Source organism: Papio anubis, chromosome 7 (genome assembly GCF_008728515.1).
Source record: "Papio anubis isolate 15944 chromosome 7, Panubis1.0, whole genome shotgun sequence".
NCBI classification, from domain to species: Eukaryota; Metazoa; Chordata; class Mammalia; order Primates; family Cercopithecidae; genus Papio; species Papio anubis.
Window position 1 is genome coordinate 41803621 of NC_044982.1, and position 22983 is coordinate 41826603.

Here is a 22983-nt window from a genome sequence, read left to right on the forward strand (position 1 = left end):
TATGCCTTGTTCCTGGGTCTATCAGAGGCTAGAGAAGCGCATTTTGCCCTGGGTGGTTAGTCTTCCATGTGGCTTTAGGCACACTGTTTATTGGTGCCCCTGGGGTAGGAGTGGGGGCAAGACCTGGGGAGTAGCACCTCCTCCCTGCTCATTCAGGGGGCTCATTCAGACTGTGGCCTGTGTGGCTGCACGTGGTGCTCCCACTTGGTAGGTGTGCTCATCACCTCCTCCATGTGTCTTCATGCCTTGTCTGGAAACTTGCTCCAACAGGAATACACTCTGGCTCACTTGGAGCCCCCAGACTCCCTGGAAGCTGCAGAGGCTGGGATCCGGAAGTTTGAGGATTTCTTGGGGTCTATGGAGAACAACCGGGATAAGGTCTTGAGTCCTGTGGACTCTGGAAACAAGCTGGTAGCTGAGGGAAACCTGTACTCAGACAAGATCAAGGAGAAGGTGCAGCTGATTGAGGACAGGTACTCCCAGGCCCCAGGGCCACAAGGCCCCCAGAGCCACAGAGGGGTAGTGGTGCCACGCGAGGACCCCAAGCTCGGCACTATTGTGACTAGGCCTTTGGCTTCCTTTCCAGGCACAGGAAGAACAATGAGAAGGCCGAGGAGGCCTCTGTCCTCCTGAGAGACAACCTGGAGCTACAGAACTTCCTCCAGAACTGCCAGGAGGTGAGGCTCCAGCAAGGAGCAGCCGCTTTCCTGGAGATTCCTTTCTAGAAGCAGAGTGCCCTCAAGGGGGGAAGTCCATAGGGATCCTTTCTAGCCCACGAGCTGTGGGATTCCATGAGCGGGGACCTCTAGGTACTTAACTGGGTCATCCTCTAGAATCTTCAGTTGCACTTTTTTTTTTTTTTTCAAATCTGAAAAGTCATCCTTAACTTGTCAAGTCTAGGCCAGAGTTTCTTAAGAGTAGTCTAGGGACAGTCTATTTTAGAATCACCTAAGACCCAGTCTGGGCCAGCTTCAAGGATGTGTGACCTATGTCACACCCTGTGCTTAGCTTAGAAGGGTCCTGGGCTCAGTTTAATGCTCTACTCTTGCCATCTTGAAATTCTTCATGCTTTTGAACAACTCCATTTTGTACTGGGCCCTGCAAATTATGGAGCCAGTCCTGGTCCTAGTTAAAGCAGACCCCTGGGTCTCACTCAGGCCAGATGAATCAGAACTTTAAGGGGTGAGACAGAGAAAGAACATTTTAAACAAACCTGCCAGTTGGAAAACTGCTGGCTAGGAAGGTCCTTGCTCAACCTGGAGCCAGCTGTACAAGGAAGGTCTTTAATCCGCCTTCCCAGGTCCCTCCATTGACAGTACTTTCTACGTGGAATGGGGTTTTCCTTGACTTCTTTCTTGTCATACTTCTTTTCTGTCAGCCCAGGCAACTTTATTTTCATCAACCTCTGTCCTTGGCTTCTTCCTCAAATAACATTTTTTTCCTGTGTTTATCAAGGATCTCTCACCAAACTGCCGAAGGATGGATTTATCCATCCATCCAGTAAATACTCTTTGGGTTCCTAGAATATGCTAGGCCCTGTCGTAGGTCCTCGAAATATGGAGAGAAGAGTAAAGTATCCCTGGTCTCACACCATACACACTCCAGTGGGGAAGATGCACCTGTGCCCACATTTTAGCCCTGGCCTGTCATGGGTAAAGTTGCCTGTGCTGGTCCAGAGGGATCCAGAACTGCAGATGAGTTCTCTTCTGTGCTTGCACTTCCTCCCCATGGGCTTCTCCTTCTGCAGCCAGGGATGGGCAGCAGGTTCTGCCCTGCCAAAGAAATATACTCAGGGACAGTCAGCCCACTCTTTATGCACACAGCTCACTCTTTGGATCAACGACAAGCTGCTGACATCTCAGGATGTCTCCTACGATGAAGCACGAAACCTTCACAATAAATGGCTGAAGCACCAGGCGTTTGTGGCAGAGCTGGCTTCCCATGAAGGGTGTCTAGAGAACATTGATGCGGTAAGTAAAGTGAGTGGGTGGTGGAGGGCACTCTGCTCAGATAGGCTTGCCTGGATGGGGCTTCACCCAAGGTGTGGACACTGTCCTAAAGCTTGCTTACAGTACAGAACGTGGCAGCGAACAACCTTTCTAAATAGTAGTTAAACCTTCAGAGGTCCTGATATAGTCAGTCTTAGTACACCTGGTCAGAATCAGTGCCTCTTCTGGGTCACCTGAATCTAGGAACAGCCCAGGACACTGAGGACATCTAGTTAGAGCTTCAGTGTCCAGTGCCAGGACAGCAGTTGTTAATGTTTGCTTTCCATTGCCCTCACTAGGGCTCCGGCACTGTCCTGCACAGGGCTGGAGGAATAGGCAAGATGATCAGAATGGTCCAGGGGAGCCATTAATCCTCATCATTTGTATGGGCAGAACCACTGGGGAGTGGTCGTTTCCACTCCTTGTAGATGGTGAACTAAGGGACCCCTCTGTAGAGAGTTTGCCCAGTGGACAAGTCCAAATGTGGCTGGAATTAGATGTGGAAATCACTACCTTTGCTCCTGTCTACCATGGCTGTCCATGAAAAAGCAGCCCTAGGATCAGACTGATTTCTTAACCTCCCTGTGCCTCAGTTTCTTCCTCTATGAAATGAGAGTAATAATAGGACCTTCCCAGTGGAGTTGGGAGCACTAAATACTTAAAGACAAATGAAACATTTAGCATAGTACTTGGCAATTATGAGACACTCAATAAATAGTAACTTTTAGGCCAGGCACAGTGGCTCACAGCTGTAATCCCAGCACTTTGGGAGGCCGAGGTGGGCAGATCACTTGAGGTCAGGAGTTCAAGAACAGCCTAGCCAACATGGCGAAATCCCATCTCTACTAAAAATACAAAAATTAGCTGGGTATGGTTGCATATGCCTGTAATCCCAGCTACTCAGGAGGCTGAGACACAAAAGGGTTTAAACTGGCGGGAGGAGGTTGCAGTAAGCCAAGATTACGCCACTACACTCCAGCCTGGGCAACAGAGAGAGACTCTGTCTCCGAAAAAAAATTAACTGTTATTACTGATATAGATTCCTAAGTCCAATTTATATCACACTGTGCCCACCCAAAAATGATACATCTATGCAGATGAAAACCAGACAAGGCAACTTCAGTAACCAAAGGAGGTCAGTGAAGGTTAGTGCACAACCTCGGGAACTCACGGGGCAGTTTCTGCATTGGCTGTACTTGGATGGGTCTGGAATCCTTTTTCTTGCAGCAGCTGACCCTTGTCTGCAGCTCCCGTGCCGCAGTCTCCCTGAATCATTGCCCCCAGCGCTGCTCTCCCTGCCCGGCTTCCCCTACCAGCAGTGTCTAACCCTTTGAATATGAGGACTTTTTCCTTGTCTGTGGTGGTGCATATCATGAAAATTATGCACAGACTTTTTTTTTTCACTCATCAGCTATTGTGTTAATGTATTTTATGTGTGTCCCAAGACAATTCTTCTTCCAATGTGTCCCAGGGAAACCAAAAGGTTGGACACCCCTGCTAATGCTGGGGATTCAGAGTCAATTTCAGTTGCGCCTCACCCACATTCTATGAAGATTCTTCACCTTGCTGATCTCCTCTTGGGTAGTCTCTTGCAACCATTAGGAGCAGGGCTCACCCAAGGCCCATTCAGCCCAGAATGTGAGCTCTCCTCCTTCTTGACCCTAGGAAGGAAAGCAGCTGATGGATGAGAAGCCCCAGTTTACAGCCCTGGTGTCCCAGAAGCTGGAAGCCCTGCACCGGCTCTGGGATGAGCTGCAGGCCACCACAAAGGAGAAGACCCAGCACCTCTCAGCTGCCAGGAGCTCCGACCTGCGCTTGCAGACCCATGCTGACCTCAATAAGTGGATCAGCGCCATGGAGGACCAGCTGCGGTCAGATGACCCGGGCAAGGACCTGACCAGTGTCAATCGGATGTTGGCTAAGCTGAAGGCACGTGAGTGGGTTGTAGACTTAGAGTGTTAGGATAGAAGGGGTCGTGGAAGCCAATCTGACACCTTTATTTTTAATTTTAGGTTTGGGGGTACATGTGAAGGTTTGTTACACATGTCATGGGGGTTTATTGCACGTATTATTCCATTACCCAGGTTTTAAGCTCAACACCCAATAGTTATCTTTTCTGCTCCCCTCCCTTCTCCTACCCTCCCCCCATCAAGTACACCCTAGTGTCTGTTTCGATCGCGCCTCACCCACATTCTATGAAGATTCTTCGCCTTGCTGATCTCCTCTTGGGTAGCCTCTTGCAACCATTAGGAGCAGGGCTGATCCAAGGCCCAGTCAGCCCAGAATGTGAGCTCTCCTCCTTCTTGCCCCTAGGAAAGAAAGCAGCTGATGGATGAGAAGCCCCAGTTTATAGCCCCGGTGTCCCAGAAGCTGGAACGCCTACTGTTGTTTCCTTGTGTTCATAAGTTCTTCTCACTTAGCTCCCACTTATAAGCGAGAACATGTGGTATTTGGTTTTCTGTTCCTGCATCAGTTTGCTAAGGATAATGGCCCCAGCCCTATCCATGTTCGCACAAAAGACATGATCTCGTTCTTTTATGGCTGCAAAGTATTCCATGGTGTATATGTATCGTATTTTCTTTATCCAGTCTGTCATTGATGGGCATTTAGGTTGAGTCCATGTCTTTGTTATTGTGAACAGTGCTACAGTGAACATAAGTGTACATGTGTATTTATGGCAGAATGCTTTACATTCCTCTGGGTATATACCCAGTAATGGGATTGCTGGGTCAAATAGTAGTTCTGCTTTTAGCTCTTGAGGAATTGCCATACTGCTTTCCACAGTGGTTGAACTAATTCACACTCCCACCAACAGTGTGTAAGGGTTTCCTTTTCTCTGCAACCTTGCCAGCATCTGTTATTTTTTGTTTTTTTAATAATAGCCATTCTGACTGGTGTGAGATGGTATCTCACTGTGGTTATGATTTGCATTTCTCTAATGATCAATGATATTGAGCTTTTTTTCATATATTTTTGCCTGCATGTGTGTCTTTTTATGAAAAGTGTCTGTTCATGTCCTTTGCCCACTTTTTAATGGGATTGTTTGTTTTCCTCTTGTAAATTTAAGTTTCTTATAGATGCAGGATGTTAGACCCTTATCAGATCCATAGTTTGCAAATATTTTCTCTCATTTTGTAGGCTGTTTACTCTGTTGATAGTTTCTTTTGCTATGCAGAAGCTCTTAAGTTTAATTAGATCTCATTTGTCAATTTTTGCTTTTGTTGCGATTGCTTTTAGTGTCTTTATCATGAAATCTTTGCCCATTCCTATGTCCAGGATGATATTGCCTAGGTTGTCTTCCAGGCTTTTTATAGTTTTGAGTTTTACATTTAAGTCTTTAATCCACCTGAGTTTATTTTTGTATATTGTGTAAGGGAGGGGTCCAGCCTCAATTTTCTGCATATAGCTAGCCAGTTCTCCCAGCACCATTTATTAAATAGGGAGTCTTTTCCTCATTGTTTGTTTTTGTCAGCTTTGTCAAAGATCAGATGGTGGTAGGTGTGTGGCCTTATTTCTGGACGCTCTATTCTGTTCCATTGGTCAATATGCCTGTTTTTGTACCAATACCATGCTGTTTTTGTCACTGTAGCCTTGTAGTATAATTTGAATTCCGGTAATGTGATTCCTCCAGGTTTATCCTTTTTGCTTAGGATTGCCTTGGCCATTCAGGCTCTTTTTTGGTTTCATATAAACTTTTAAATAATTTTTCTAGGCTGGGCATGGTGGCTCATGCCTGTAATCCCAGCACTCTGGGAGGCCAAGGCAGGTGGATCACCTGAGGTCGGGAGTTCAAGACCAGCCTGACCAACATGGAGAAACCCTGTCTCTACTAAAAATACAAAACTAGCTGGGTGTGGTGGTGCACCCCTATGATCCCAGCTACTCGGGAGGCTGAGGCAGGTGAATCACTTGAATGCAGCAAGCAGAAACTGCAGTGAGCCGAGATCGCACCATTGTACTCCAGCCTGGGCAACAAGAGCAAAACTCCATCTCAAAAATAATAATAATAATAATAATAATTTTTCTAGTTCTTTGAAGAATGTCATTAGTGCTTTGATAGGAACAGCATTGAATCTGTAAATTGCTTTGAGCAGTATAGCCATTTTAACTATATTAATTATTCCTATCCATGAGCATGAGATGTTTTTCCATTTGTTTGTGTCTTCTCTGATTTCTTTGAGCACAATCTGAAACCTTAAAGTAAGCACTCCTACTCTTTCTCTTAACTGGACTTGCTTTTATCATGCAAAAATGTCGCCTGGTTTCTAATCCATCTCCAACCCCTTTTGCAGTGGGTAGGACAGAGACCCAAAAGGATGCATGAGACACAGAACAGGCACTCAGAGGAGGGAAAGATGAGTGGGAGCATCCAAGGAGACTCCTTGGAGGAAGTTGAGCTCAAATTGGTCCTTAAAGGAGGGGTGGGATGCAGATGAATGAAGAAGATGGAGGGGCTGTCCAGGCGCCCAGGCTGGTGCTGACACCGTCCCCTTGTGTCTCAGCGAGTGGAGGACCAAGTGAATGTGCGGAAAGAGGAGCTGGGGGAGCTGTTTGCCCAGGTGCCTTCAACAGGAGAGGAGGCAGGAGACGTAGACTTGAGCATTGAGAAGCGGTTCCTGGACCTCCTGGAACCCCTGGGGAGGAGGAAGAAGCAGCTAGAATCATCCAGAGCCAAGCTGCAGATCAACCGGGACGTAGAGGATGAGACGGTGCGTGGGCCGCAGCTTCTCCCCACCCCCTGAGGCGGAGCCACCAGCTGCCATCAGAGTAGCTGGCTGCCACCCAGAGCAATTCTTGGCAGCAGATGACTGGTCACCTCACCCCTCATCTCATAGGGGTGTTGTGAGGATTACATTAAATAGAAAGCTCAAGTCAGTGCTTTTGGTGGGAACTCACTGTTCACTTGCTAGTATTGCTCAGTGAAGAACATGGACTTTGGGGTCAGACAGACTTGGGTTCGAGATCCAGCTACGTTACCGTCCCACTGTCTGACTAGGAGCAAGTTATTTGGAACCTCAGTTCAAAATCCCTGAATATTCCCATCTATAAAAGGGGGACAAAACCCTGATGGGGTGTTGGGAGGAACTGGGGAGACACTGCCAGCAAAGCTCTACCCCGCCCATGGTGAGCACTTGCGAAAGGGTGGCCATGATTGTCATCAGCTCTCCCCTGCATTCTGGTCTCTGCAGCTCTGGGTGGAGGAGAGGCTGCCTCTGGCCCAGTCAACCGACTATGGCACTAATCTGCAAACTGTGCAACTGTTCATGAAGAAGAACCAGGTGAGTCCTGCCTCACCTCGCCAGTCGTACCCGCCCCTCCTCACCCCCACCTGGCCCCACAGGGGTAGGCCCAGCCCTGGCCTGCAGAAGGCTAGCAACGGCAGGTTAGTGTTCCTCTTGGCAGCTTTGGGGTCTCCAAACCGTATTGGTAGTCTTAGAGCAGAAAGAGCAGGTTTTTGTGATTATAGAGCAAATTCTGGGAGGATCACAGAGGAGGGAGGAATCCTGGTGCTTGGGGATTCAGGGCCATTCAGCCTCCATCAGGCACAGGTGAATGCAGGGTCTTGGGGGCCCTGGCCTGGAGGTTGATGTGCTTCAGTAGCTGTGTATTCAGTGTGTCCACTGGTCTGCCTGCGAGGAAGACAGTAACTCCTGGTCTCTCTCCCACAACACTGCCTTGCCCCTCTTCCAGGGCTGAGCTTGGCATGTGTGGTGTCCTTGGGGTAAGTAGGCCCCATTTCTCTGGACATGTGAGGATACTTGTGGGGCTCAAATTCCATTAGGAAGCCACTAACTTTGGACTCCGAGCCCTTGGAGCAAACATCCCTCTGCTTTTTGACACTCACTTAGCCCTGATTGGGAGCTCCTGTGGCCCTGGTCAGAATCCTGGACGTGAGCAGATGCCAAGCACTCCCTCTTGGATCAGGGCTGCAGCAGGAGCCTGAATCATGCAAGGAAGCTGGCTGTGTGGGGTCGCAGCGGCCAGAGAGATGGCCACAGACCCTTCTTGGACAGAGAGACCCTCCCTCTGCATGCTCTCTGGGTCAGCAAGGAGAGCCCAGGAACTTAGATCCCAGAGAAAAGCGACATGTCCCAGAGTGCCCTGTTAGTACTGCAACTCCTTGAGGAAGGAAAGTCATAGCAGACAGCACTCCCTTTCCCCACGTTGGTAGCAACTGACATCTGCTCACAGGACCGTTTGAGCCCAGCAGCAGTGCAGAGGCCTGGATTATATTCAGAGAGGTTTCTTCAAAGCTGCCTTAGGCCCTTTGCTTCTGGTTGATGCGATCTGGTCGCAGAGACTCCAGCAGCCACATGCAGGGACCTGGGCTAGAAGATGATAGAAATCCATCCTCAGTTAATGCCACAACCTTCAGCTAAAGGTGGAAGGCTGGTAGGACACGGTATCCTTGGGACCTCAGTTTCCTTAATTGTAAAATGAGCCAACTCTAGTCTTTCCGACACTAGGATTTTTGATTCTGTGCAGCCTCTATAAGTGTTATTGTTCAAAGGTTTTTAACTCCCCTGGCTGGCAGTTGCTATTTCAGGAAAAGGACAAGACAAATATGGATGGGGTTCCCCTAACCAAGAAGGGAAAGGCAGCCTCTTGGGAAAGCGTGACTGCCCTAGTGAAGACTATTTTAGGCTCACCTGGCTAAACCATAAATCCAGTTTTATCATTTTCCCACTTAAAACCCTCTATTGCAATGGTTCTCAAACTCCAACATGCAACTCCTTTAACAAGCCCTCTGGGTAAGTTTACACAACTTAACCGGGTGCCACCCCCAGATCCACTGCATCAAGCTCTGCGGGTAGAGCCTGATAATTTGCATTTGCAACAAGATCCTGGGTGATGCTGATGCTGCTGGTTCAGGACTCCACTTTGGGGACCACTGCTCTCGGGACTATTCATTGCAATTAGAACACATTCCACAAGGTACTACATGAAGAGTTCTCACACCGGGCTGTATACTCAAATCACCTAGGCAACTTTTAGACAGGTGAATGCCCAGGTCCCACCTCAGATCAATTAGGATCTCTGGGGGTAGGCTCCTAGCTGCATCTATTTCCCTGGGTTATTCAGTGGGCAATCAGGATTAAGAACCAGTCATGCCTGATATGGCCCCTGCCTTCCTCTGAATCTCAGCTCTTCTCACTTTGCCCTCCTTCACGGTATTCCAGCTCTTCTTGCCCTCTCTGTGGCCTCAGACAGTCCCAGCTCAAGACCACCCCAGAACCTTTGCACTTGTTCAGTCCTCTTGCCAGGAACGCTCACCTCCAGATCTCTGTGTGACTGCCTCCCTCCCGTCATTCACGTCATGGTCAAGTGTCGTCTCCTCAGAGGGGCCCTCCCTGACTCCCTTAGCTAAAGTGGCTCCTGCCACATCGCAGCAGACATTCTTCATCCCACTGTTGTCTTTTCCTCATAGCCCCCAGGGAGGAAGGCCCAGCCTTTGTTTATTCATTTATTTGCATGTTTACCTTCTATTTCCTCTACCAGCTTTAGAGTACAGGGATTTTCATTTTTCTTATTTCTATATCGTCCCTATTACCTAGACCAGGGTCTGGTACATAGAAAAGAACTTAATACATAGTAGTTGAATGAATGAAGATGGGGAAGAAGACATTAAACGTAAGTACCCTGCACAGATACTAGAAAGTAATTGCTTAAAAAGAAAGAAATACCTTTTTAGGCTGGGCGCAGTGGCTCACCTGTAATCCCAGCACTTTGGGAGGCCGAGGTGGGTGGATCGCCTGAGCCCAGGAGTTTGAGACCAGCCAGGGCAACATGGCAAAACCCCATCTCTACAAAAAATACAAAAAATTAGCCAGATGTGGTGGTACATACCTGTAATCTAAGCTACTTGGGAGGCTGAGGTGGGAGAATCATCTGAGCCTGGGAAGTTGAGGCCCAGTAAGCTGTGATTGTGCCACTGCACTCCAGCCTGGGTGACTGGAGTGAGACCCTATCTTTAAAAAAAAAGAAAGAAATTAATTTTCAGGCCACCATGCAAAGGTCTTAAGATCTCAGAGTGACAAGCAAATGGAGCTGAAAATGTGGGTTGTTTGAATGCAATTGCAGAGACTACAGGAAATTGTAAAAATTGAGATTCTGAGCATAAAGTATACAAATGCATTTCAGCAAGTTATGTGACTTGTAGATGTGGTTATTTTGTATATATTTCAAATGCTGGCTATCACTATACTGCTCATGTGGGCTGCTGTTGCCCCTGCCTTCCAGTTTTAAAGGCCACAGGAAAATTATAGAGAGGGAAGAAACAGGTAGCGAGGTATATGGAGCTCAGGAGCCCACACACCAGTAGCAGCTAGCCCGGCCTCTAGGACCTAGAAAGCAAGTAGCCCGTGTCAGGGCGTCCTGAAGAAAAAGGTGACCCAGCCACCAGGGTGGGAGGAAGAGGCCATGTTCATGACCGAAGGCTCAAACAGGGACTAATGCAAAGCTCACAAAAGATTTGAGAAATAGAAGTAGGGAAAAATGAAACAAAAGCTAAGACTGTAAACAAGGGGCTGCTGTCACCTGTTCTTTTAGATGGAAGGCGAAAACTGTGTCCACCTGAGCTGCCAGGTTGTGCGGATCCTGCATAAATGATCCTGCATAAATCCTGCAAAAGCTGTTAGAACAAGGTATCAAAAAGGCCATTTTTCTTTTCCTTCCAACACATACACCTAAGGAATCAAGCTCTGCTGAAGCATAGGAAGATAGGGGACAGTCAAGAGCACAGGCTTCTGGGACAGGTGGAGCTGTGTTCAAATCCGGCTCTGCTACTGAGTGACTTCACTGCTGCATGCCAGTTTCCACATGCTTATCTCAGCAGGCCACCTGAGGGTGCAAGAATGGTGCACGTGAGGTGCTTAGCAGCCTGCAAGAGGTCCTTGGTAGTTCTTATCGCCATCACCTGCTCTGCTCTAGCAACAGGGGGTGAGAGGGACCAAGGGTGTCAGAGCTATGCTGCCACTGCAGAAGCAGCCTCCCCGCCATGGTGGGAAGGCCCTGCCCTGAGCTCTTCCTTCTGGCCACAGACACTGCAGAATGAGATTCTGGGCCATACGCCGCGGGTTGAGGATGTGCTTCAGAGAGGGCAGCAGCTGGTGGAGGCAGCGGAGATCGACTGCCAGGACCTCGAGGAGCGCCTGAGACACCTGCAGAGCTCCTGGGATAGGCTGCAGGAGGCAGCAGCTGGGAGGCTGCAGCGACTGAGGGACGCCAACGAGGCACAGCAGTACTACCTGGATGCGGATGAGGCTGAGGCCTGGATTGGCGAGCAGGAACTCTACGTCATCTCTGATGAGATGCCCAAGGTCTGTTCGGGCAGGGGATACCAGCCAGGGTGCCAAGGCAGAGAGGAAGAGTTGAGGTTGGCTGTCGGTGGGGAGCCTTGTGAGTCCAACTGTGTGAAGAGTGAGGCCAGGGGAGGGGCATGAGGAACCCACAGACTCCCTGCCCTCCCTTGGTGCCTGCTTGGACACACCCCTGTAGGGCACACGCTGCAGCCAGGTGCCTCCTGTTTGCCCACTTAGGTTTGCTCTAACCCAGGGGTTCTCTACTTTTCTTTGCCATGGATTCTGTACTGGTGAACTGCTATGAAAGAGATGGGGTGAGAGGTGACAGGTGGGGGTCTCTCAAAGCTGGAATGATATATGATGTTTTCATGGGGACAGGGGTTAGGGCATGAAAGGAAGGGTATATGTCAGATACAAATCGGGGGAGTCTGGAGAGGGAGGTAGGACACGGGCATTGCTGGGAAATCAGAAAGGCAGGAAGGGAACATGTGCGGCTCTCCTACGGGTGTCCCACAAGCCTGCTCCCCTCCTCCCTAAGGCACCTCCAGGAGCAGGGGCACAACTTGCCAAGGGAGGGATCATGGCCAGGCTGAGCTCTGGCGCTGACTGTCTGCTGCGTTCTAGGATGAAGAGGGCGCCATCGTGATGCTGAAGCGGCATTTGAGGCAGCAGCGTGCGGTGGAGGACTATGGCCGGAACATCAAGCAGCTGGCCAGCCGGGCCCAGGGCCTGCTGTCTGCAGGCCACCCTGAGGGGTGTGTGTGCCCCCTGGGGTGACTCGGTCAGGAGATGGGGATCAAGCCAGGGGCCCACCAGCCAATGTCCCTTCAGATTTAAGAGGAAAATGGAAACAGTTTTCACTAATAGGGCTGGAGAAAATTGCCGCAGGACTGGTGATGGATCCAATTTCATTTAATGCCTTGGTTTTGTATGAGTCACTTCCAGCTGGGTCAACAAGGCCCTGGTTTGCAAAATGAAAAGAGAAGGGGTTAGCAAAACTACCCTCTTGGTGACCTGATAGCACCAATTTTCCAAAGGGTTACAATATGCTAAGGGACACTGAAGACTACTTTAGCTTTTCTTTTTATGGTCCAGAAGGTCTGCAGGACTTCACGGTCCAGACAGAACCACGATGTAGGAGTGCAGGTGGAAACCTGTGCCCACCTGGGCTGCGAGGTTTTGTGGATCCTGCATACATGGGAGCCCACTGGGCCACAGACCACACACTGCCCCCAGCCACAGCCCTGTCCTCAGCTGCCATTAAGGTGCCCACCACTGTGGGTCCTCAGCAGCCATCCCAGATTTTCCCCGGGACCCACACTGTCTGGGCCCCTAGTATGTCCTCTCCCTCCCTGGAGGGCTGAGCAGAGTTGTTGCTGCAGGAGCCCTGCTCAGGCAGTGCTGCTCCCCCAGCCTCTCTGGAAGAACAATGGAGGCATTCCCCATTTGCACTTGTCCCTGTAAGCTTGCCAGATTGAGGGGCACCACGGGAAGCACTCCTCCAGGACAGAACTCCAGGACACAGTGTGTCATCCACTGAGGCTAGGATGTGGCCCATTCTCTCCCCACCGCTTCCCCGGCAAAGCCCCTGTCATTTCTCCAGAGCTTCACTCCCTACCTATCCCTGCAAGGGGGCTGTGGTCAGCATATGTTGGCTCCCCCGAGCCACTGCTCTGGGTTCGTGGCTGCTGTCTCTGAGGGCCTTCTTGGTTTTGAATTCCAGGGAGCAGATCATCAGGCTTCAGGGGCAAGTGGACAAGCACTATGCAGGGCTGAAGGACGTGGCGGAAGAGCGCAAGCGCAAGCTGGAGAACATGTACCACCTGTTCCAGCTCAAGCGGGAGACTGATGACCTGGAGCAGTGGATTTCAGAAAAGGAGCTGGTGGCCTCTTCCCCAGAAATGGGGCAGGACTTTGACCACGTGACCGTGAGTAGCCACAGCTCCTGCTGTCTTTGTCTTTCTCTAATGCAGTAGACGCAGCCAGCCCTCACTCGAGACACACAGAGTGCTGTGCAGGATGCGACTTCCCCAGTGTGAGGTGGGACCCGCGGATGGGGCCTGCCCTGGGGAAGGTGTGAGAGTGTGGCTCCCGGTGCTGCAGTCACTGCCTGGGAATGTCTTCCGCTAAGCTGGTGACACCTATAACCCCTCTGCACCCCATAACCACATTTCTGTCTGCCCCACACCCAGCTTCTGCGGGACAAGTTCCGGGACTTTGCCCGGGAGACCGGGGCGATTGGGCAGGAGCGGGTGGACAACGTGAATGCCTTCATCGAGCGACTCATCGACGCAGGCCACAGCGAGGCGGCCACCATCGCTGAGTGGAAGGACGGGCTGAACGAGATGTGGGCAGACCTGCTGGAGCTCATCGACACGCGTATGCAGCTGCTGGCCGCCTCGTACGACCTGCACCGCTACTTCTACACGGGTGCCGAGATCCTGGGCCTCATCGACGAGAAGCACCGCGAGCTGCCGGAGGACGTGGGGCTGGACGCCAGCACGGCCGAGTCCTTCCACCGGGTGCACACAGCCTTCGAGCGGGAGCTCCACCTGCTGGGTGTCCAGGTACCTTCAGCCACCCACCTGCTACCAACTTCCAGGAGACCCGGTGTCAGTCCCAACCTGGCTGTCAGCGGGGAAACCTCTAGGATGGGTGCCAGGAGGTTTCGCCTCCTTAGACAGCCAGGAGCTCAGGGCAGGGAGCAGTGGCTTTCAGATGTTCCTTAGCTTCAGAAGTCGTTCTTTAAACTGAATCCTCACAAAAGGCCGATGCATATAATACTATACAGTGCAGTTTCTCCAGTTGTACAGTATTATTAGTGAACACATGCACAGCACTTTTCTAGCACCAGGTGCTTTTCTGAGCAATGTGTGTAGCCATTGGACCCTCAAGGCCGTCCTCTGAGGCAGCTGCTAATATTCCCTGCACTTTGTAGATGAGAAAAGGGAAAGGTAGAGGGCCCATAAGTTTCCCAGGAACATGTGGGTACACAGTAGAGCCAGGGCTCAGACCCTGGCAGTCTAGCTATAGACCCCACACACTTAGCACCAGGCACTTCAACCTTTCCACATGGGAGCTGCAGAGCCCCCAAGTTCTACTGTTCAAACCCCTGCCTTCCCTGGCAAAGCCCCTGTCATTTCTGCCCTCCACAGATCCCTAGGGTCCCCCAGAGCTTGGTATGATAGAAAGGGCAAATGCAAGGTGGCCCCTGTTGCTGTGGGCTCCCCCAGCTTCCAGTGCAGCAGGGAGAGGTAGGCTGGCTGTGCAATCCCAGGCCAGCCCAGCGGGGGTTGGGGACAGAACACCAGGGTACGCTGGGCCCCTGGTTCATCCAAAAGGGGATCTCTTAGGGATGTGTCCTCCAGCTGGAGTGGAGGGCCTGGTGTGTGGCTGTTGCATTTGGGGATGCCAGGGCCCCTGAGATAGATGTAGTCCCACTGAGGTCTTAGGAGTGAGGTGTCACTGTCTCCAGGGCCAGCCTCAATCAGGAGATCTGGTGCAACCCCTTCCTTAGAGAGGCAGCACACAGAGTGGTTAAGAATGGGGACTCAGGAGCACGGTGCAAATCCCAACTGTAGCCCTTTACTAGTTTGAGGGACCCTGGACCAGTTACTTAGCTTCCCTGTGCCTCGTTTTCCCCATCTCAAAAATAGCAACAGTAATAGTACCTTCTTCATGGGTTTGTTGGAAAGATGAAGAGAGTTCATCAATAGAAAGTGTTTAGAACAGTGCCTGGTACGTAGTTCCTCTCATTAGTGTACTGTTGAGGAGATCAAAGGGCACGGAGTTCCTCTCACTCCCAAACCTTCACAAAGTTCAAGAGGTATCTTGGGTAGGCAGAAGTGTCAAAGCAAGGAGCCTTCTATAGCACCCCCTGGGTGGAGGCTGAAGATCCTACCTTCCAGCAGTGCCCTGAGTTGGTAGGCCAGGAGAATGTAGCTGCCCTTCCAGTCCTAGGACCACAGCACCTAGGGAACGATGTCCAGGGAACAATGTCTGGTTTTGCCTGACCACAGGTGCAGCAGTTCCAGGACGTGGCCACCCGTCTGCAGACAGCATATGCTGGGGAGAAGGCAGAGGCCATCCAGAACAAGGAACAGGAGGTGTCTGCCATGTGGCAGGCACTGCTCGATGCCTGTGCCGGGCGCCGGACCCAGCTAGTGGACACGGCGGATAAATTCCGCTTCTTCAGCATGGCCCGTGACCTCCTCTCCTGGATGGAGAGCATCATCCGGCAGATCGAGACCCAGGAGAGGCCCAGGTGAGGGGAGCGTCCTTGAGGCAGAGGCAGCTCCTCTCCAGGACAGAGGATCCCGGCCAACCAGGGTGCTGCACTGGGGCTCGTCCCTGGAGGGACAGTCCTGGACTATTGGTCCATGAAAATCCCTGGGGGACACTTGAGGCCTGAGGCTGGATCTAGGCAGAAATGGCCTGGCTCAGCTTCCACTGGGAGGACCAATCGTTTCAGAGTCAGGAGAGTCCTGGGTGTAGAGAGACATCTGTCATTCAGGTTTTCCAATGGGCACAGTGACCATGGCTGTCAGTGAAAATAAGCAACTCACATGTCCAAAGCTGGGTAGGTCTAAGACTGTGCATTCTTCTCCTAGCCCTGGGATGTGAGGGGGCCCTTCCCCCGAAACTCAGGAAGAAGCTCATTGTCCATGAGAGGAGGAGTCAGGCATTGGGCAGTGAGAGCCCCTGCAGAGATCAGACCACTCTGCCCAGTCTGTGCAACTTCATCAGTTATTGCTGATCCATCTCCATCCTTCTGCCCCTACAGTGTCTGTCCTGATGGTCTTACTTTTAACATTCTTACAGAGATATAACTCCCATACCACACTTCATCCATTTAGGGTGTATCATTCAATGGTTTTTAATATATTCACTGTTACACAACTATCCCCACAATCTAAGGTTAGAAGATTTTCATGACTCCGTCCCTATTAGCAGTCACTCCCCATTCCCCTCTCTTCCCAGTCCCTGGAAACCACTACATGACTTTCTATCTCTCTAGATTTGCCTATGCTGGACATTTCATATAAATGGAATCATACAATATGTGGTCTTTTGTGACTGACTGCTTTCCCTTCATATAATGTTTTCAAGATGCATCCATGTTGTAGCATCAGTCAGTACCCTATTCCTTTTTATTGCCCAGTAATATTCCCAGGCTTCTTTGGGGATTTCTGTACCCACTGCCCATGCTCTGGCCACTGAGCAATGGGAGATACTAGGGCATCTGTGTTCCTGCTGGGACTGGGCTGGCGGAGGACCCCCTGGCTGGCCAGAGAGAGAGGAGGGAGCAGGGTCTGACTCCCACAGGCATGGGGAGGTGGGCCCCTCTGGTTGGGACACAGAGGCAGGCCAGAGTGACCCAGAGTTCCCTTCTTCCCTTGTCCTCCTGTCCCCCAGGGATGTCTCCTCTGTGGAATTGCTCATGAAGTATCACCAGGGCATCAATGCAGAGATTGAAACCCGGAGCAAGAACTTCAGTGCCTGCCTGGAGCTTGGCGAGTCCCTGCTGCAGCGGCAGCACCAGGCCTCAGAGGAGGTGAGGGGACGGCAGGGATGGAGGCGAGCCAGGCAGCCTCCTGGGAGGGAGCTGAGAGCTGCAGCTTTTCTGAGGAGCTTGTCTTGCTCTCACTCATAGAGATCAGGGCTGCACACAGGCCCGGGGATTGCAGCCCCAGCAAGTACATTCCCTGCCTTAAGGAGCTGGCCACTCAGTAAAGCAGAGCAGGCGCATAACCTGCCTAACACCCACAGGTGCACACACTTTGGAGTTGGTGACCTCCTTTAATAGGAGAGGCGCATGGGCCTCAGAGAGGTTAAGTAACATGCCCCAGGCCGCACAGCTGGCAAGTAGCTGGGCCAAGACTTGAAGCCAGGACTGTAGAACCAAACCTGGCATTCTTTGCAGGACCCATCTATGCACTGCCTCAGATGGGGAAGGGTTTGCCAGGCCTGAACTTTTCTCCCTTTCCTCCCCATAGATCCGCGAGAAACTGCAGCAGGTGATGTCTAGGAGGAAAGAGATGAATGAGAAGTGGGAGGCCCGCTGGGAGCGGCTCCGCATGTGTGAGTAGAGCCCCGGAGGCAGGGCCCGGGGGCAGGAGTACCCCCGCTGGAGTAGGGGAATAGGGAGGTGCCACCATGGGTGGATTTTCACTACTGTCTAGAGAGGAGCCCCCCACAGCACTGCTCTTCAGCAAAGCTCTGGGGCCAGGGGCCTCAGCCGTCCAGGCAGAAGGCTGGAGTGGACACGCTGCTGGAAGCCTCTAACCAGGCAGCGTGCCCCCACTCCCTGCCCATCCTCTGCCCCACTTGCCCCCAGCCTTATGCCCAGGCTGGTATGCCTGCAGAGCTATGCCCTGGGGGAGGGGTTGAGGGTTGGGGGAGGGGTTGGGGTCTGGGGGAGGGGTTGGGGTAAGGCTCTCATGAATCCCAGACATTCCTCCTGAGGAATATCAAGCGTAGAGGGGGCTCTTCCTCCTTCAGCTGGGTGCTGATGAGAGGTGGGGAAAAGCCACCACTCAAGGAGGAGTTGAGAGCCAAGAAGCGCCAACTGGTCCTCTGGCCACTCATCCAGCATCATGTGAGACAGCCAAGGGCTGGGAAGAATGTTCAAGGCAGAAGACTCCTTCTCAGAGACATCTAAAATACATTTTGTTTTCAAAATAGAGTTCTAATTAGTGAAAAATATAATTTAAAAAATATAACTATTGGGCCAAGCATGGTGGGTGATGTCTATAATCCCAGCACTTTGGGAGGCCAAGGCAGGAGGATTGCTTGAGCTCAGGAGTTTGAGACTAGCCTGGGCAACATAGGGAGACCCTATCTACAACAACAACAAAAATTAGTTGGGTGTGGTGGTGCACACCTATAGTCCCAGCCACATGGGAGGCTGAGATGGGAGGATCACTTGAACCCAGGAGGCTGAGGCTGCCATGAGCCATAATCACATCACTGCACTCCAGCCTGGGTGACAGATTGAAGCCCTCTCTCTAAAAACATATAACCATTGTGAAGCTAGGTTAGGGGCCCAGTGTGGAATGGGGTGGCTGCAGGCAGCAAGGGTATCCATGTGGTTTAGGGACACCTATTCAGGCCACCAGCCTGACCACTGGCCCTAATCAGGAGTGAACAGTTGGGTGCTAACAGGCCCTGGGCCTTGTGGGGGGGTCTGTGTCCTGTTCCCCCTGGCAGTGCTGGAGGTGTGCCAGTTCTCGAGGGATGCCTCTGTGGCTGAGGCGTGGCTGATCGCCCAGGAGCCCTACCTGGCCAGCGGGGACTTTGGACACACAGTGGACAGTGTGGAGAAGCTCATCAAGAGGCACGAGGCTTTTGAGAAGTCCACGGCCAGCTGGGCAGAGCGCTTCGCTGCCCTGGAGAAGCCTACCACGGTGAGCAGGGAACAGTGCTGGGAGGCTCAGGAGGGTGGCAGCTATGCCCTCATGTCAAGAACTCCAGGCCAGTTGTTAGGTAGTTAGAATGGTGTGACAGGCTTGGCCAGCAGGGACAATGGGAAGGAAAGACAAGTGGCAGGAAGTACTGACCTCCGAACGCAAAGGACAGAAGGGGCTGACTATAGAAGGAATGAACGCCAGGGCGTGTGGGGGTGCAGGGCCACGTCCAGAGGGAGGTCATCTGAGAACACAGCTCGCCTCTGTGGCTGCTCTGACCCCTGGGCCTTCTCCTCCTCTAGCTTGAGCTGAAAGAACGCCAGATTGCAGAGAGACCCGCAGAGGAGACTGGGTGAGTGGTGGCCATGTGTCCGGGGAGCTGAGTGTTCTGCCAAGTGGGAGTAGGGGGTGCCTTTCATCAGAAACCTGACATTGGGACCAGTTGCATTTGACCTCTCACAGTGCGCACCCTTGTCAGGAAGGCCCGGAGTGCCTGAGCATGAGGGCAGAGGAGCTTTTGCTTCCCCAGTCACGGGCGGGCTGAAGGCCTGGTGCAGGAGGAGGGGGCCGGGAGCAGTGGCTGCCAGGTGAGGCCCTGCCTTGGAGCCACCTGAACACGGGGCCCCACAGCCTGTGCTGCCTGGAACCTGGCTCCCTTCTGAAGAATCTGCCTTGGCTTCTCCGAAGAAGTCTCTGGGCGGCTCCTTGCCGAGCACTGTCCAGGCTGCGGGCTGACAGGATGGGGAGCTATTTGGAGCTTGCTCCCTGTGGGCGTGGGTGAAAAGTCAGGCCTTGCAGGAGGCACTGGCCTCAGAGGGGTGCTTGTTTTTAAAGAGACTGTGTCTTCCTTAGGCCTCAAGAGGAGGAAGGCGAGACAGCAGGGGAGGCTCCGGTTTCCCACCATGCGGCCACTGAGAGAACGTCCCCGGTCAGTCTCTGGTCTCGTTTGTCTAGTTCCTGGGAGTCACTGCAGCCAGAGCCCTCTCACCCCTACTAGGCTCAGCCCAGGTGAAGGCGAGATGAGCTGGTGCAGCCCCGCCCTCCATCCTGCCCACATCCCTGCAGCCACCTCCCAGCAGAGCAGGCTGCGTCCTCATTCAGGGGTTCCGCATGAGAGTACTGGCCTTCTCCACTCCTCCTCGACGCCGGAGAACCAGACTGACCGGTGGGCTTGTGACGTTGATGAGTTTTGGGACATCGTCAGGATTTTGTTGATAGATGCTCATCGCCGTTTACGTAGAACGCTGACCAGGGATGGTTAGTTGAATTTCTTATTGCCGTTAACCGTTTTCCGAGCTCGGCTCCTCTGGGCGGTGCTCACTTACTCGCCACGTGCTGCCGCGTATTGCTTACCTGCTCGCCACCTCCTTTTCATGCCACCTCACGCTGACCACCCGCCATATCGTACTTTTATGTGCACCACCGCCCACTTACTTGTATGGCCGCCCACCTGCGTGCATCATGCCCACTTACACCCACACGTAATCACGTTCACGCCACGCGTGCGCTCATGTCCACCGTTCCATTCTTCCATCCCGATCCCTTCCACTGTCCACCCTTCCAGATCCATCCATTCTGTCCACTATTTCCCTCCATCCTGTCCATTCCACCCTTCCACTAAATTCCTGCACACACACTCACGCCCCACGATGCAGCACACCCGCACTCACACACAGATTTTGCACCGCCGACTGCCCCATCCCACCTGCTTACACTGCGGGCATCTTCAGTGGTGAAGTGGGGGCTGACCATCCTTGTAGTAATTTAGCCCCCTATGCAGAGCCCTCTCCTCTTTCCACCAACCTCGCCTGAGGCCTGTGGGTCAGTGAGTCTGGATATGGAGCTGGTTCTGGGACAAGAACAGACTTGAAGGAAGTCTGCAAAATTGAAGAGAATCCCAGGGCTTTGAGTAACAGGGGTCATCCCCCCAACTTGTAGGAAAGGAGGATGAGCCAGAGGCCTGGCTCAAGGGACAGGGAGAGCCCAAGACAGCAGCTACCAGAGGCCTAGGGCATGTGCCTCAGAACCTTACCTGGAGCAGGCCCCTTAGGACCCCATGGGGTCTGTGCAGGGAGGTTGGGAGGCTGTCACCCAGGCTTAGGGAACTGCTCTGGGGAGCAGCTGACCGAGAAGAAAGCAAGAATTCAGCACATGGCTTGCATGGCTTCCCCCTGCATGTCCCCGCTGTGGCAGGATGCACTGGGGGTCAAGGGAGCCACAGATCCTTCCTGCAGTCTACCTCTCCAGGTGCCTGGTGAGCCTGCCTGAACCTGGGGGTGAGGTTAGGAAGACAGGCATTCCAGATGGAAGTTTGTGGTACACCAGTCACCCCCAGAAACATGTACGAACAGTGAGGCCTCCCTTTTTCAACCCTTCTCACCATCTGAGGGAGATGCCCTCCCCAAGTCCCCCTCCCCCCGTTCTCCCCACCCCCGTTCCCCCTCACCGCCCCCCCCCACACCCCTCTGTGGCCTCCAGCCTGGCCAGAGGCCTCCCTTTCATAGCTGCACCAGCCCACCATGCCCAGCAGAGGGCACTGCTGGGCTCCTGCTGAAGATCTCTCCCAGAAGTTCCCTCTGAAGCTCCAGGTGTGGCATGTGGGGTCTCGCTTCCCTGTCTGTGGTGGACTGCGTCCCAGCCCCTTTTTCCCAGCAACAGCCCCTGCCGGAAGGAGAGCAAACTTTGGGGGCCTGGCATAGACTGCGTACACGGGCTGGGGCTGTCCCTGTGCCCTGCCCCTGCCTGCTTCTGCCGTGCGTCCCTGTGTGTCTGCATGTGGCAGTGTCCCGGTGTGCGGGCTCCTCGGTGAGCACCAGAGCGACTCCATCCATTGTCTGTGTCATGTGTGTCCGTGCAAATGTAATTACTTGTGCATCAGAGCCGCCTCCAGCCAACACCTGAACGACACCGGGTTGGGGGGAATAAAACCTGTTTGGACCTGATGATCTCTTTGGGGGAAGGAGTGAGCCCACATTCGAGACCCCTTCCGGAGAGCCAGCCACTCCAGCAGATGAGAAGACTGGACTGTGCCCGGTGCCGGAAAGAAACCAGATGGTGACTCAACACCAGACCCAAGGCCTCATGCACAGATTTCCTGCTGCTGCTGTCTTCTGAGCCCTTTGTTAAGTTTTCATGGGGATCCATGAACCTCAGAGGTATTAGGCCCTCCTAATACGCCATCCGCATTCGATGCGAGAAAGAGGAGGACACAGCCTGTTGGGAAAGCCCAACCTGGCTCTGGAAGAGTCCTCGCAAGCCCAACGGCTGGTCCCTCCAGCCTGCCTGGCCGGGACTACCCCTTCACAGAACCGCAGGCCTCTCCCAGGGAGCAATGACCAATGGCTGCGCCTCCCCTCTGGGATAGGCCTGGGGGACGGTGGCTCTCCTGCTGGTCCTTTGTGTGTGGTCTGGTGTCAGTGCCCTATAGAATAGATCCATGCGGTGTTGCTTCATGTACAACCCCTCACTGTGCATGTTGGCTTCCTGCTGGGGGGAACTGATGGGAGTGGACCAGGCACCCCTGCTCCTGTCTGGACAGCTGCACACCACAGGGCGGCACCCCTCCCCAGTCCTACCCTTCCCTGTGTGTGTGTGCACATGGTGACTGGAGCTGCCATCCCACACATCAGCCTCTTTCTCAAGCACATCACTGCACGGTCCCACCACCTTCCCTCACCTCTTGCCTTTTCACATTAGAGCGTGTTCTGGTAAAGGCCAATACATTCATAAAGGTAAGTGCATAGGAGGCCAGGCAGAAGAAACGAGACCTTACTCACAAAAGACAAAACTGCTGGAGGGGAAGTCAGGACATCTGGGTTCTAGTCCTCAATTCTGTTGGAAACTTCCTGCATGATTTTAGATAAACCACCTAATCCCCTGAGTCTCCATGCTCTTATAAAGCCTTCTCTGGAGAATTACCGAAAGTCTGGAACATTCCTGTATGTCAGCAATTTAGCAAATTATAGGGAGGGGCTGGGAGAAGTAGTTTTCACCACTTTCCTCTTGCCTGGTGCTTAGTGCTGTGGTACCCAGCTGGTCTCAGGTACCCACTGGTGTAAGACGGGAGATGGGAAAGAAGAAGTAAAGGGCTAGGGTGTTTGCCTTTGTCCCTGTGGGGGAGTAGAGGCGGGGCTGCACCTCTGCTACGGTCAGGATAGTGCTCTGAAGGAGGCCCAGGTCTGCCAGGAAACCCTCGGCAGTGAGCAGGCAGACCTGCTCAAGACTGAGCACCTCCCTTTCACCTGGGGCTGTGGCCCTGGGAAGGACTTGGGGGTCCTGCTGAGCATC

At 52.7% G+C, this 22983-nt stretch overlaps 1 protein-coding gene across 2 annotated transcripts in view; it reads left to right on the top strand.

The window, feature by feature from the left end:
• SPTB (spectrin beta, erythrocytic) overlaps positions 1 to 22983 on the top strand; it is a 136352-nt gene that overhangs the window by 96604 nt on the left and 16765 nt on the right. For both annotated transcript variants that reach the window (XM_009211736.4, XM_003901929.5), the window contains exons 17-32: positions 271 to 473; positions 587 to 677; positions 1824 to 1970; positions 3654 to 3917; positions 6491 to 6697; positions 7178 to 7267; positions 11030 to 11308; positions 11915 to 12045; positions 13014 to 13218; positions 13483 to 13857; positions 15310 to 15554; positions 16706 to 16844; positions 17287 to 17371; positions 18500 to 18696; positions 18999 to 19048; positions 19549 to 19624. In XM_009211736.4, the coding sequence (XP_009210000.2) occupies positions 271 to 473; positions 587 to 677; positions 1824 to 1970; positions 3654 to 3917; positions 6491 to 6697; positions 7178 to 7267; positions 11030 to 11308; positions 11915 to 12045; positions 13014 to 13218; positions 13483 to 13857; positions 15310 to 15554; positions 16706 to 16844; positions 17287 to 17371; positions 18500 to 18696; positions 18999 to 19048; positions 19549 to 19624 (2784 nt within the window). The remainder of the gene's footprint in view (positions 1 to 270; positions 474 to 586; positions 678 to 1823; positions 1971 to 3653; positions 3918 to 6490; positions 6698 to 7177; positions 7268 to 11029; positions 11309 to 11914; positions 12046 to 13013; positions 13219 to 13482; positions 13858 to 15309; positions 15555 to 16705; positions 16845 to 17286; positions 17372 to 18499; positions 18697 to 18998; positions 19049 to 19548; positions 19625 to 22983) is intronic.